This window comes from Setaria italica, chromosome II, assembly GCF_000263155.2.
Source record: "Setaria italica strain Yugu1 chromosome II, Setaria_italica_v2.0, whole genome shotgun sequence".
Classification (NCBI taxonomy): Eukaryota; Viridiplantae; Streptophyta; class Magnoliopsida; order Poales; family Poaceae; genus Setaria; species Setaria italica.
In genome coordinates, this window is record NC_028451.1 from 42219480 (window position 1) to 42232372 (window position 12893).

At 46.2% G+C, this 12893-nt stretch overlaps 2 protein-coding genes across 2 annotated transcripts in view; one reads left to right on the forward strand and one right to left on the reverse strand.

The window, feature by feature from the left end:
- The window catches only part of LOC101777229 (pyruvate, phosphate dikinase regulatory protein, chloroplastic), a 4614-nt gene extending 1948 nt beyond the window's left edge, over positions 1–2666 (forward strand). The window contains 4 exon segments of the mRNA XM_012844033.3: positions 204–841; positions 926–1022; positions 2261–2293; positions 2295–2666. Of these exon segments, the coding sequence (XP_012699487.2) occupies positions 204–841; positions 926–1022; positions 2261–2293; positions 2295–2346 (820 nt within the window). The 3' untranslated portion in view covers positions 2347–2666.
- LOC101776819 lies at positions 2613–5341 on the reverse strand. The gene is made up of 5 exons (XM_004957852.2): positions 5096–5341; positions 4632–4817; positions 4420–4489; positions 3882–4071; positions 2613–3107 (listed from the first exon to the last, which is right to left on the reverse strand). Exons 1-5 carry the CDS (start codon positions 5120–5122, stop codon positions 3008–3010), a joined length of 573 nt encoding a protein of 190 aa, XP_004957909.1. The 5' UTR covers positions 5123–5341; the 3' UTR covers positions 2613–3007.
- Positions 5342–12893: the final 7552 nt, after the last annotated feature.

Here is a 12893-nt window from a genome sequence, read left to right on the forward strand (position 1 = left end):
ATATGTCTGTTTGGCTTGATCATATTGTTGGAGAAAACAAGGCTTTTGTCATGTTCCTGGATCAGGAGTCAGGAAAGTCCTTATTAGATACTAGTTATCAAAATAAATTTTGATCTGCGCTGGCTTGAAAAATGTTAGCCACTCATAACTTGGTAACAGGCGCATCTTTTATATGTAAAAAGTTTCCCCCCCCTTTGTTTTAGATCGACAACACCCCCCACACTTATTGAGTTAATCAAGCAAGCAGCAAAAGAAGGGGCACTGGTTCTGTATACTCTAGCTGATCCGTCAATGGCTGAGACAACTAAGAAGGCCTGTGATTTCTGGGGTGTTCCATCCACTGATGTTCTTCGACCTACTGTTGAAGCCATTGCTAATCATATTGGTGTTGCTCCTTCTGGGATTCCACGAAGTTCTCCTAGCCGACAGGGTAAACTAACTGAGGATTACTTCCGACGAATTGACGCCATCGATTTTACCATCAAACAAGATGATGGAGCTCAGCCACAGAACCTCAACCGTGCAGACATTGTACTTGTTGGTGTTTCACGTACAGGGAAGACTCCATTGTCAATATACCTAGCACAGAAGGGATACAAGGTAGCAAATGTCCCTATTGTGATGGGAATCAATCTTCCAAAGGCTCTTTTTGAGATCAATCAGGACAAGATTTTTGGATTGACAATAAACCCAGTGGTTCTTCAAGCAATTAGAAAGACAAGGGCCAAAACTCTAGGTTTTGATGGGCATAAGAGCAATTATGCTGAAATGGAGCATGTGAGGCAGGAGTTGGCCCATGCAAATCAAATTTTTGCTCAAAATCCAGTGTGGCCAGTCATTGGTAAGTTTAGTTAAATTGTCTATTAGGAAACCTTTAGTTTGTTGTTTCTTTGTTTAAATGTTCTTTTGTACTGTTTTAATGCAGTGGTCACTGGAAAAGCTGTAGAGGAAACAGCTGCTGTGGTTGTAAGGATTCTCCATGATAAGAAACAGAAGTGTTCCATGCCACGCATATCGAAACGGTACTAGAATCATGTTCTATCCCTTCTACTACGCCTTGTAATGTGTGTGTGTGTGTGTTTTGATAACGTCCGTGTCAAATAACATTACCCTTTATCCTTGTTTGTTCCACCTTCTAGGTGGCGTTTGTATCTTAAAGTTAAGTTTACAGAATAGTTCAGCAGAAATAAATGTATATTGCATTTACGGCCTTCCATTGGCCTCACTTTATTTGATCGTTAGAGAATCTCTATATCCCAGGTAAAATAGTAGGGTGAATTGCCTTTCTGAGACTTACCAGAAAATCGGAGCGATATATTTCCTGCAGGAAGCTCAAATCCTCATCATCATTAAATATGGACCTGAATACCGTCCCTTTTCTCCTGAACAAGGATGTTCTTAGACAGTATGCTTGAATACTCGCCATTTTTCTTCTAGTATACACCCTAGGATCCTTTTTTTTTAAAAAAAAACTTTTGAATCGGATAGGCAAATCTCTTTCAGAGGGATCAAAATGTGTTCTAGTCTGACTTGGAGACACTTTTCGCGTCTTTTCTTTTGCTCTTTCTTGTTGTGTTTCAGATTTCTTGGTAGTGTTAAATAGCTTGATGGATCTTGCTGTTTGATCTCTATGGCTTTACAATAACTGCAGATAATGTGGAATGATGTTTTCTACATTTTCTATTTTTTCTGGTTGCTATTTGAAGTAAGCATCTTGTGGATGTGGTTGAGAGTACCAGGATGAACTTCTGGTAGTATGTGCTTTAAACAAAATGTAGTTTATCTGGTGGACCAGGAACACCAAGGACTGAGATCGAGACATCCAGTCACTGAAAATCTGGTTGAGAGGAAACTACTGCAGGCTCAAGAGCTGACACAAGGATCTTTGAAATGATCTTAAGATAATCCTTGGTATATGTTTCTATTTGATACATCTAGAAAGAAACAGGCTATTTCGCAATTGCGTGAAAAAAAAAATGTTTGCCTTGTCTGCATGCAAAAGAAGAGTAAGTGGACGGTGATTGTGTTTTGTGTAGGAGTATATCTTAAGAAGGTAAGTGTTCCAAGTGCAAGTGTTGCTGTCGATCAACCACACAGCCTCACAGAAAAAATACCGGACATGTTCTCTGTTGTTTTCGTTGAGTTGCAAGTATAATAAGTCTTGCGCAATACTGTTCATTCTAGACAGCTAAGGCAGGTATCTATCCAACTTTTCAGCATAAAACTGAGTAACTTAAGAAATCCATTTCTGTCCTTGCAGGGTGGCTCCAGTTCTAGTCTACGATTACCTGTCAGGTGGTTAACACTCGTGTCGAGTCCCACAAGGTCTTTGCTACGGAGTTTTAAGTCTATTCTGCCGCAGTGCAGACATTCCAAAATTCCAAAATTTATCAAATCCGGCATTTTGTTGCGTCTATTACTAGATTAGTGCCACATGCATAGAGAGTGTCACATTCATTCATGAGGGTTCCAAATTCTCTTAGATCACCACCTCGTGATCTATGTGTGTCATTCTTTGTTCGTTCATTCAGTTTAGGTTGACCAAAGATCTGTACCACTATTCAGGAAATGGCATTCGAGGAGAGACAATCGGCTATCGCTGTAAAGATATGTACCACAATTTGTATGATTCTGTTTGCAGCACCAGGAACAAATGAAAAATACAATATCTGTTTGTCGTTGTAAAGCGACATGTACCCTTTTTTGGGCAGTCAGAAAAAAGAAAAAGAAAAGGAAAAAAAAACAAGGATAGCCATTAGCCGCCACCACAAACTTGTCCATCAGTGTTTCAAAGAAAACAAACTTGTCCATCAAACCCCAACAAGCCTGATCTCTTCACTGCCGTTCAGTTTTCCTCTGTGAGACTGACCTTTCTTTTACGCCGGGATTACAGTACCCCCCTCGAAATCTTTCCCAGTTATCTTGTTCAGCAAAAAAGGGAGAGAGAGAAAAGCTCGGAACACCAAAATATCGCCTCTTCGGCCTTTCGATGTCGATGGCCGGACTTTCACCGCGCGTCGCTGGCGCCGCCGCCGCCACTGCCGCTGGAGTCCGCCCTGCTCATGGAGAGCGTGAAGTAGAGCAGGATGAGCGTCCCCACGCTGGACCTGAACGAGATCAGACAAGGCCGCTGTCAGGATTCAAGCACGGCGGATACTACTGCCGAGTGCCGACCATAGCAACTCAGGGTCAGGTTTTTGCACGCCAGCACGCCGCGCTCAGCACGGCAGCGTCGTGTTCGCCACGGCGGTTGCCCGTCAGTCGCCGTCTTCTTCTCCGCCGTCGCTGTAGCGAAGGCGACGCCCAGAGCTAGTTCTGCAACGGAGACTCGGCCAACAAAAACTACGCTGCAAGCCTGCAACTCTCTGCGATTGCGAGCATCGCCATCGTCGTCGGACTCGTACCTTCCCAACAGATGAACGTGTTCTAGGGGCTGCCGAATACAATGCTCTTGATGTTGCTCCTGGCATTGCCCCGTTAAAGATCCATCGCATCGAACTGATGGATCGCCGCGTTTGCTGGGTTTCAGGGTTTGGTTCTGTACACTGTACTCTCTACTAACCCCTCTGAAGACGCAACTGGGAAGTTTGCTGGCGTTTACTGCATGCCAACTCCGTAGCTTTGCTTGTTCAGGCACGCTCACTCAACACGCTTAACTGCTCCGCCTAATCGTCTGGGTACTTCATGTGAGAGCATTAATCCCCGCGACTTTGGCAGCCACTAGCTAGCCTACTACTACCGGAAACGAATTACTGTGAGAAGTACTGCTACGACTTGCCATGTTGAGGTAGCTTCTGTTTTTGTTTTTCTTTCAAAGTGAACGAACTGTCAGAGCTGACAGCTGATGAAGGGGACTAGGGGAGGGAGAGCGATGTTCTTACAGCGTGGCGAAGAGGAAGACGACCCTCCGGGGATCCAGCCACGGCGCCGGCCGCCTGCCGAACCGCCGGGACTTGCTCCCGGGCGTGCTGGCCAGCGGCGTGTGCACGACTAGCCGCGCGCTGCTGGGCGCGTCGCCGAGGTCGCCGGCCGCTACGTGCACGAACAGCTGCGGCCGCTCTCCACCGCCACCTGCACATACATGGACGGAGGAGGTCGAGCCGGTCAGCATCCATGTTCTGTTCAAAGATTGCATCCCCAAGAAGGCATCCCTCCAATTCGTCGTTAGAATCGAACGCATCAGTGACTGTCACTTGCCAATTTACTAGTAGCTTACATGCGCTAGCTTAAACGACAAGGTGACCAATCCATCACTAAAATCTCTATCGAATTAAACGGAAACCGACAAAACGAAGAGGCACGAGAATTCTAACAGGAATTGGCACCAAAATGCGATTTATTTCCCCCGCTGAAAGGCAAAATCAGAACGCGAAATGGATGCTAATAACAGAAGAGAGCTAATCGTCTGGGCTGACGTACCGGCGGTGCCGTTGGCGTCGCCGTCGGTCGGCTTCCTGTCGCCCTTCCGCGACAGCGACCTCACCACCTTCTGTCGTTGTTCGCGGCACGGGCACAGAGGAAGGAAAAAAGAGTCAGCTTTGGAAGCAACGAGACGAAACGGAATTTGGCGTGTACCGCCGCGTCCCGGCCGGGGCCGGCCAGTTCGCGAGCACGCGTTTCCTCGGACTTACGGGTGTCCGCGGGGGCGCGGTGGGTGTCCGTGGGGGCGCGGTGGGCGTACCCGGCGGCGGGCCAGCGTCGCCGGCGAGGGACGACGACAGCGCGCCGACGTCGAGGGCCACGAACCCGCCGCCGGTAGCAGCGGCGGATGGGTTGACGCCGAAGCTCGATTGTCCGACATCACCCACCGCGAGGATCTGCACGTAACAGATATAAGAAGCTGCTGTCAGTAACTCTTACCATTTCCATCTCCAAGAACAGAACGCAGGGGGATTCTATTCCACCAAGCGATCGATCTCACGTGCTGTTACCACCAAAACAGAACCAAACTTCCGGTAACTTTTTTGTTCCCCTCGGGCACAAGAAAATTCAACCGAAATTCAGTCGTTCCAAATTCAAATTTCTCAGAAGGATAGGGATAGCCGATTTGCTCCCGCAGAACTCTGCAGGTGATGGAGCAGGGAGAGAGACTCACAGGGTGGTTTGCGACGGCGTCCCCCATGCCTTCCGACCGCTCCGGCGAACTGGCGATCGATGCTTCGCTGCGTGTCCGTGGGCGGCTGATCCCTTCTCTTTTGTTGGCTGCGATGCGAGCTCCGCTGGTTCGTTGGGGACGGGGAGAATGATGCCGGTGGAGTAGTACCAAAACTAGGAACCGGGGGAAAGGCCTGACGCTTTGCTCTTTTTCAGGGCGAAAAGATTCTCCCTCACTCTCCAAGAGCATGTGGGCAAGGAGATGATGGCGAGTACGGCTTTTTATATGCCGCTGGGTTTTGATTACAAGTCCGGTCCCATTTCGTAAATTACCACAATGGTGTTCTTCCGGTTACGCGCACGCGTACTCTGCGAAGGCACTTCGTCATTTTGATTTTTCTATGCATAATAATATCTATGAAACTAAAAAAAATTTAAAACGATCTACAATTTGAAACGAAGAGAGTACTACCGAATTCAAGGTGATACCGTAACATTATAAGAAAGTGATTTGGTCTTAAAATACACCTAGCTTTGTCAATCTTGCCTAGTGTGGTTAAAATTTAAACATATGAATTGTGCACAACCAAAACTAGAACTCTATGATATCGGAAGGCTTACTAAATATTTTTTTAAATTAGTTTTTGCCATCATTTGCTTCCCTAGTTTCTTGGAGTACTGAGCAGGTCTAGCAGGTATTTACTTTACTGCCTTACTATGACTAAACTAGGTACCACTGGATTGGCAATGTTTGACCAAACGATTCGTTGCCAAGTGGCTAATTAATGTCTAGCGACTAGCATGTAAAATTTTTGGAATGGGTTGATGGGCTAGTAATTTTTTTGCATCCCAACTGAGCTGACTCGGACCTAGAGTATTCAAAAACACAAGAAATCTTTATGAGATACTCCTACAAAACAGACTTGCTTCCTGCGAAATACCTACAAAATTCTCGCTTTCCCAATAACTACTGATTCAAATATTTGTGAGCGTGCTCTTGGCGAATTCCAAAGTTCCTCGAGGAGTGGTCCATAAAAAGAAGCGAGGAAAACTCGAATTATTTATTCCCTCGAGGTCGTTTTCGTGAGAAAAGATTTTGGCAGGCGGATATCCTCAAGCGTTCGATGGCTCCCTGCCGCCACTCGCACTCGAGCTCGCCAGGCAAGCGTGCGAGTATTTCCCCCAACTCCACCCATTTCTCTCTTTTCCCTCACTTTTTCCCCCGGAACAAAAAGCCAGTGGACGTTTAATTTTAAAAATGAAAGCATGCGGTGCTACTACCTTTTGTGTTTTTTCTTCAGGAAACTGTGTGATTATATCTGACGTGGAAATTAATTAATGGCGCGCTTGGTTCCTGCGCGAGGGGTTCCTGCGGTGCCTGCACAAGCTCCAAAGCGCCCAGGCAAAAGAACCAAACGCCGTAGCTTAGCTCAGTAGCCTCGCCAGGCAAGGCACTGCAGGAGCAAGCAAAGTAACTAAGCGAGTCCTAAGTAATACTTGCCAGGAGGCATACAAATGGCGCCAAATCGTTACGTGGGCTTTGTTATCTTGATTTGTTTTTTGGAAGAGGGTTATCTTCGTTTATTCTATTGAGGCAGCCAACTGGCCGGCACGCGGAGCAGCAGCCAGGTTTACATTCTCCATCGGACATCATGCGTGATCGAGTGCCGATGATATGATCGGCCGCCCGGTGACATGGAATCCTCCGCGGACCTGTCGACCAATCGAGTGGTGTTTATTTTAGCCCAAAAGGAATTTCATCAGTTTGAAGCTGACAGTGAGCAAAATTAAACGATGTCATCTGATGATGATCCAGGCAGCATAGCTCTCACCAGGACACTCCCTACTTTTATTCCTAATAACCAAGCGTTAGTTATCTCACGGTATTTGCGTGATGACCATCGTACCCATATGGTATACGGAACATTATGGGTTTGTTCTCTCTCTCTCTCTTTTTGTCTATCGATCATAGAGATTAACTAAAACGTTTTTTTTAGCAATATTAATTAAAATTTGACAATCTATATAGGTGAATTCACCATACAGTAAAATCGTATCTATATATATTCGTTGCCATTTATACAAACGTACACATCTGAGTAGTGGACGTCGAGCTTGTACTATGGCTTCCAGTGAGCGGCGGTGATCACGGCCGGCCGGGGAGTGCGGCACACAGTAAGCTGAAGCGGTCAGCAAAGCTTGTCAGCTGAAATGGACGCGCGGCCATGCGGGGGTGCTTGCTGGTGGACGTGCGCGACAACTGTGCGCGCGCGACCGAACAGGCACGTAGACTGAGACGCAACAGCTGTAGTGATCGATCGATCGATCGACGACCGATTATACATCCAATCCAAGCTGTGATATGATATGATAACGCGTGGAATCGCGATTCGGATCCGTGATGCGCGCGCACGCATATGATTTTAGTATCCGGGGACCGGAATGATCAGCTGCGATGCTACTCCATCATCTCTATCTCTTGAAGCGGATCGTTCCTGCAGCTAGGGACGCGCACATGCAAGCATGCGCTCGATGACCTCATCTGCTTGGCGACGGACCAAGGGCTCGCGTTGACTTCACTCTCTCGCCGCGTCCCTTACTCCCTTCGCTCTCGCTCCCTCTGTGTGATCCCATCCACCTCGATCGATCGATTGCTTTTTCCGCCGTGGATTGCGTAGTGCGTGGTTTCGTAGATATTTTCTCGAACGAACAGGGGAGCGATGCGCAGGAGTTAAAAGGAGGAGGTGGTCCCCAAGCTCGTGCAGGAAAGGATTAGAGGTGAAATTAGAAAGTGGGTAATGTAAGATGAAGATTAGAGAGAGTTCATTTACGATTTTTTTTTTCCATTGCCGTGACACGCAGTGGCCTTTGACAAATTTATGCTGACAATTGGAATGCGTGGGCCAGTGACACGCAGTGGTCTGTGGTAAATACCAGCTGAGCGTCCTCTGTTCTACAGTAGTGTACCAATCAGCAATCAGCATATGATAAAAGTCAGCGGAAATATCTAAGGAAGATTCCGGATATATAGGGCTTTTATTTAAGGCAACATCGTGCTTATGACAATTACGTCACTGGGTTAAGCCAAAGCGCAAGCACTCCACCTGCTTTATTTCTCATGTGTATGGCTGTCTCTTTCGCCGTCCCTCCTAGCTCTCATGTTTGCAACTCTCCCGGCCGGAGCCCCTCTGTTGACACCAAAACTTGGTGTGCGTCAACACATGAGGACCTGGGAGATCTGCTTAACTCCAGTGCAGAATCCAAATCGGCGCGCGTGGTGTGCGCGGGCGTGCCAGTCAGTTTGACCATTCAACTGACAAGGAGATGATAGTTATTGTGAAGTCCGAGGCAACCGGCCGATCAGGCCGATATAATCTTGGCACAGTAGCGATAACGGTGCAACAAAATAAATCATGATAAATATATCGGCTGTGAAGCCGATTCCAGTACCTTGATGAATGTGAGTGATTCATCGGCCATCCAGCCGATTTAATATAATTTACAATAAATATCGGCCAGACGGCCGATAGAAAACAGGATGTTGTTGAGTTGTTGCCCCGCCATAGCTAGAGCCACAAGCCGATGAGATCTAAACTAACATCACCACCAATATCTCTAGGTGAAACCACAGCGATGCGCCCGGTAGTTGCAGTCTAGAAATATTTAGCAGGACATTAATCTGAACCCCGCTAGCCGATGATCCAATCACAACGGAACTTACTCCCAACAACACTCAAAGGATGGCCAAGATCAAGATGCAACAGGCTATTAAAAATAGATCTATCGTCTATTCCGACAGAATTAATAATAATTAATATGTCGTAAACGGCAAGACGATAGAACAGATAAATATCAGCCGATGCAAGCTTAATCAAGGCAGGATAACTGGTGAATACCGTAGATCGAGACAGAAGCGATGCGCCGTAAGTCAAAGATCCAAGATACTCGATAACTGGTAGATGAAACTAGACGAAACCACAGCGATACGCCCGGTGGTTAAAGCCTAGAACACCTAGTGACGGAACTTGCAGCTCGCCGGAGATCGAGGTCGATGCAGCCCAGCTTGCTAGAAGGAACTCGTCGAGAAGCTACATTACTCCTACTCCTAATGCAATGGCGTGAAGCCGAAAAGGTAAATAAAAGATGTGTTGTATATTGATCGTGTGATTATTCTTTACAATGGCCACGTCCCTTTATATTTATAGGGCGGACGTTGGCATCTAGCCACGCACAAGGCAAGTCACGTACACAATCTTTTCTAATAAAAAACTCTATCTCTAACTAACCCAACTCTATCTCTAAAATATTTTATTCTATAAAACAACCTCCCGTACATGCACAGATCGGCCGCATGCATAATTATTCTGGAAGCCTCCCACGCTTGGCATGCAAAGTGCACCAGAATCCATGTTGTATATTCTAATCATTTTTATCCATACGTGCTGGCCTTTCCTTTATATCATCCTTGCCTCTCCTTGCCGATTAATCCAATGAAGCCGATTTGGACTCCGTGCCCATATGCACGCATGCTAGCTTCTTATTGTTGTATGTGACTCCAATTATCTTGTACTCCGAATTTATAGGATTGGTCAAAATCCGGTGTCAACACAGGCCCCCCCAGTTTCGGAGTATGAATGCTTCATGTTCCGAAACTAATTATAGAAGTCTGATACTTGTCTTCAGAGCTAATGACGTCTGATTGCAATATCCAAAGCCACGTCGACTCCTCTTCAAATATAAAGGACACCATCGGCATTGCCGGCAGTAGAAACAACAGATCAGTCTGTTGACACCAAAACTTGGTGCAGTAACCAGCAAGCTTTTGTTGTCAACACCCTCCTTCTGCCCCAAAAGAAAGCCATGCTAAGTTGGACTAGCATCATTTAACTTGCATCTCGAATGAATCCCCCAGTCGTATGTTCATCTTAAAGCTGACTCATCAGTGTCATCACCAGGACTGTCCCGCAAAATACATGAGCCCTGTACCAAATTCTAATGTAGGCCCTTGACTTAACAACCAAAATAATAATGATAATTTATATTATGATTCATTTTTTATACGAAACATAGTACAAACATACAGGTACATGCAAGTATGCACACATAGAAGAGACATCGTACCTCTACCAATGTCTGGGATTGACAAAATCACAAGAATCACCTCTCCGGCGATGGACACATCGCTTATCATTTAAGAATAATATATTAGCCAAAAATATGAGCACTGGGTTGAGCGGGAGACTTGAACCACTAATCCCGCCAATGGACATGTTTAATAAAGTTAGTATGATTTTTTGAAAAACCACTTCAGTTACTCCCTCCGTCCCATAAAAAGTGCAATCCTAACTTTTGAAAAAAATTCCTATAAAAGAGTGCAATCCTAGAACATTGATCTAACTACCTGCCTAATTAAGTAGTCAGATCTGATTTGCATGACAAAACTTACTGCATGTGACCAACAAATAAGGGTATTAGAGTCTTTTCACCCCACCACTAATTTGTCCTAGAAAAACTAAAATTGCACTCTTCAAGGGACGGAGGGAGTAATTATATATGTTGTTGAACACATTTCTAAGAATAAGTTATAACACTATTGTGATATTGTCCAGTGGCGGACCTACAACCTGGGCTGCCCAGGCTGCAGCCCGGGTCCAAGGCTAAAATCCTAATAGTGGTTTAGAAAAAAAATAGTCAAATATAAAGGAGCAACGTATATAAGCTTCTACTAAGCTAGGATCAGCCCCGGCCCGGTCCTTGCCAAATCCTGGGTCCGTTCCTGATATTGTCTGATCCAACTTCCAAAATGACATGACTTCAAATTCTTATGCACAATTAGAGAAAGGAAGAAAGCTAACCGGGCTGGAAAATCAAGAAGAAGAATGTTGTTTACTGGCATATGGCGGTTGCAGTAGGCTAGTAGAACTGGCCTAATTAGTGATTACTTGTGGTTTGTATTGTTCTAGACCAACAAGAAGAAGCTGCAATGATTTAGGATTGCAAACCGATCACAATTAATCAATATATGACGTACAGCTATTAGTATTTTCAGGGAAAAATAGGATACGATTTGCATGTTGCAAGCTAGAAAAAAATTAAAAGAGCTAGAAAATTGGAAGGAAAGTTTCGTGCTGTCATGAGGCTTCTCAAGATGTTCCGTGAGGAAATTTGGAGAGCACCATGCCGAGTTTTGCTAGTACCACTAATACTGAATATGTAGGATAATTATGTGGGCCCTACATCTTTAGGGGCCTGTATAGGTGCACAGGCACGTGCCCAGGGACGGGCCTAGTCGTCACCGCCTACTGCTTGCATTATTGCTGGCTACGAATCGATGCGTATAATCCTGTTCTTTGTTGTGTAGTACATAATTAACGAACTGTTATCACCATTCTCAAGGATGGATGATACGATTGACTACTTGAAAAGGCCGGTATATCACTTGCAAGCCAAGGGATCGATCAATGGAAGCAGCTGGACGCACATGTGTGTCGCATTCCCTAACATTCCCGAGCTCCTATATACCCAGACTTGTGTCACTGCAAGCCAAAAATTCGTGTCGAGATAACAAAGAAGCATCAACACTGAAAGTCCCTTGCATCGGGTCATTAGCACAAGTCTTGTGTTACATACACCTTGGACCCACCACCCAGTAGTAGTGACAGTGCATGTATATGCTTTCCATATGGCACATGGCGTCTTGCGAACGCTGGATCGAACGTACGTGGTGGTGGTGCTGTCCAAGTAGGCATTGCGGCCGGTATGTTACAACGGGCCAAAGTGCAGTGCGCGCTCCACAATGGAACGGACACATGCACGGCCGCCGGCCGGCGACCGGCCAGAAAACAAAAGGTTCAGAGAATCTGAGACGCATATTGCAGGCCTACCCGATAAGCCACTGCCAATAACCCATGCGCTCTTTTCGTACGTGCGGCGCGTCGTGCGGCGCCACACATGCATGCATATAATAACCGACTGGTGCTGCACAGAGGAAAAAGAGAACGGAGGCGGATGCACACTTGGCGACCCATCCAGTTGCAGGCCTTCCGGCATGTCCCTGTCTTGGACCGATTTCTTTGTCATGGGCAAAAAGGGCCTTCAACTATATCTGCGATCGCCGCCGGCCGGTGCTCGATCGATTGATCAGCTGGGAGTGATGATAGCAGCGTACACCATCAGTGGAGCTTCGATCAGAGCGCTGGGAGCCACCACCGGACCCTTAATTTTGATTTCTTTTTGCTGATCATGCGAGCTGCTGGCTGTTTTGTCCTCCGGCCGTCCATGGCTGATGGCTCAGCTAAGATGGTCAGCTGCGGAGGTGCATGAGCGTATCAACAGCGACACCCACTAGCGAGGAGATAAGAGAGTGTGCCCCCCATGCTCCAACGACTCTATGTTTCTTTTGTATTTTTTTATTAGGGGTGTTACACTTGTCAGATAATAGTACTCCCTCTGTTCCAATTTATAGGTTGTTTTATCTTTTCTAGGTGTATAGATGTTAAAAAAAATTAAAATAATCTACAATTTGGAACGGGAACGGAGGGAGATAGGTTTAGTCTCATAGTACTACCTAAGCATTCAGCTAGCTGGCTGACACTTTTTTTTAAGTGGTGGGAAATGAAAAATAGCAATGCCTGGAGTGCGTAAAGATCTCATTAGGCCCGGCCCAACTCGGGCTTGCCATGGCATTTTTTGAGCGGTCTCAAGTTCTCAACAAAATTCAACGATTTGACCCAATTGGGTTTCCCCCGCCGGCTCGGGCGGGGCTCGGGCTGGCCTAGCAGCAGCCCACCAATATCCAA

Excerpts from the sequence above, each read along its gene's own strand:
- LOC101776819 (XM_004957852.2), bottom strand. The coding sequence starts at position 5,122 with ATGGGGGACGCCGTCGCAAACCACCCT. Across the intron at positions 4,490-4,631 it reads CCGCGCCCCCGCGGACACCC|AAGGTGGTGAGGTCGCTGTC; the intron begins GTAAGTCCGAGG and ends GAACAACGACAG. Across the intron at positions 3,108-3,881 it reads GTCTTCCTCTTCGCCACGCT|GTCCAGCGTGGGGACGCTCA; the intron begins GTAAGAACATCG and ends GATCTCGTTCAG.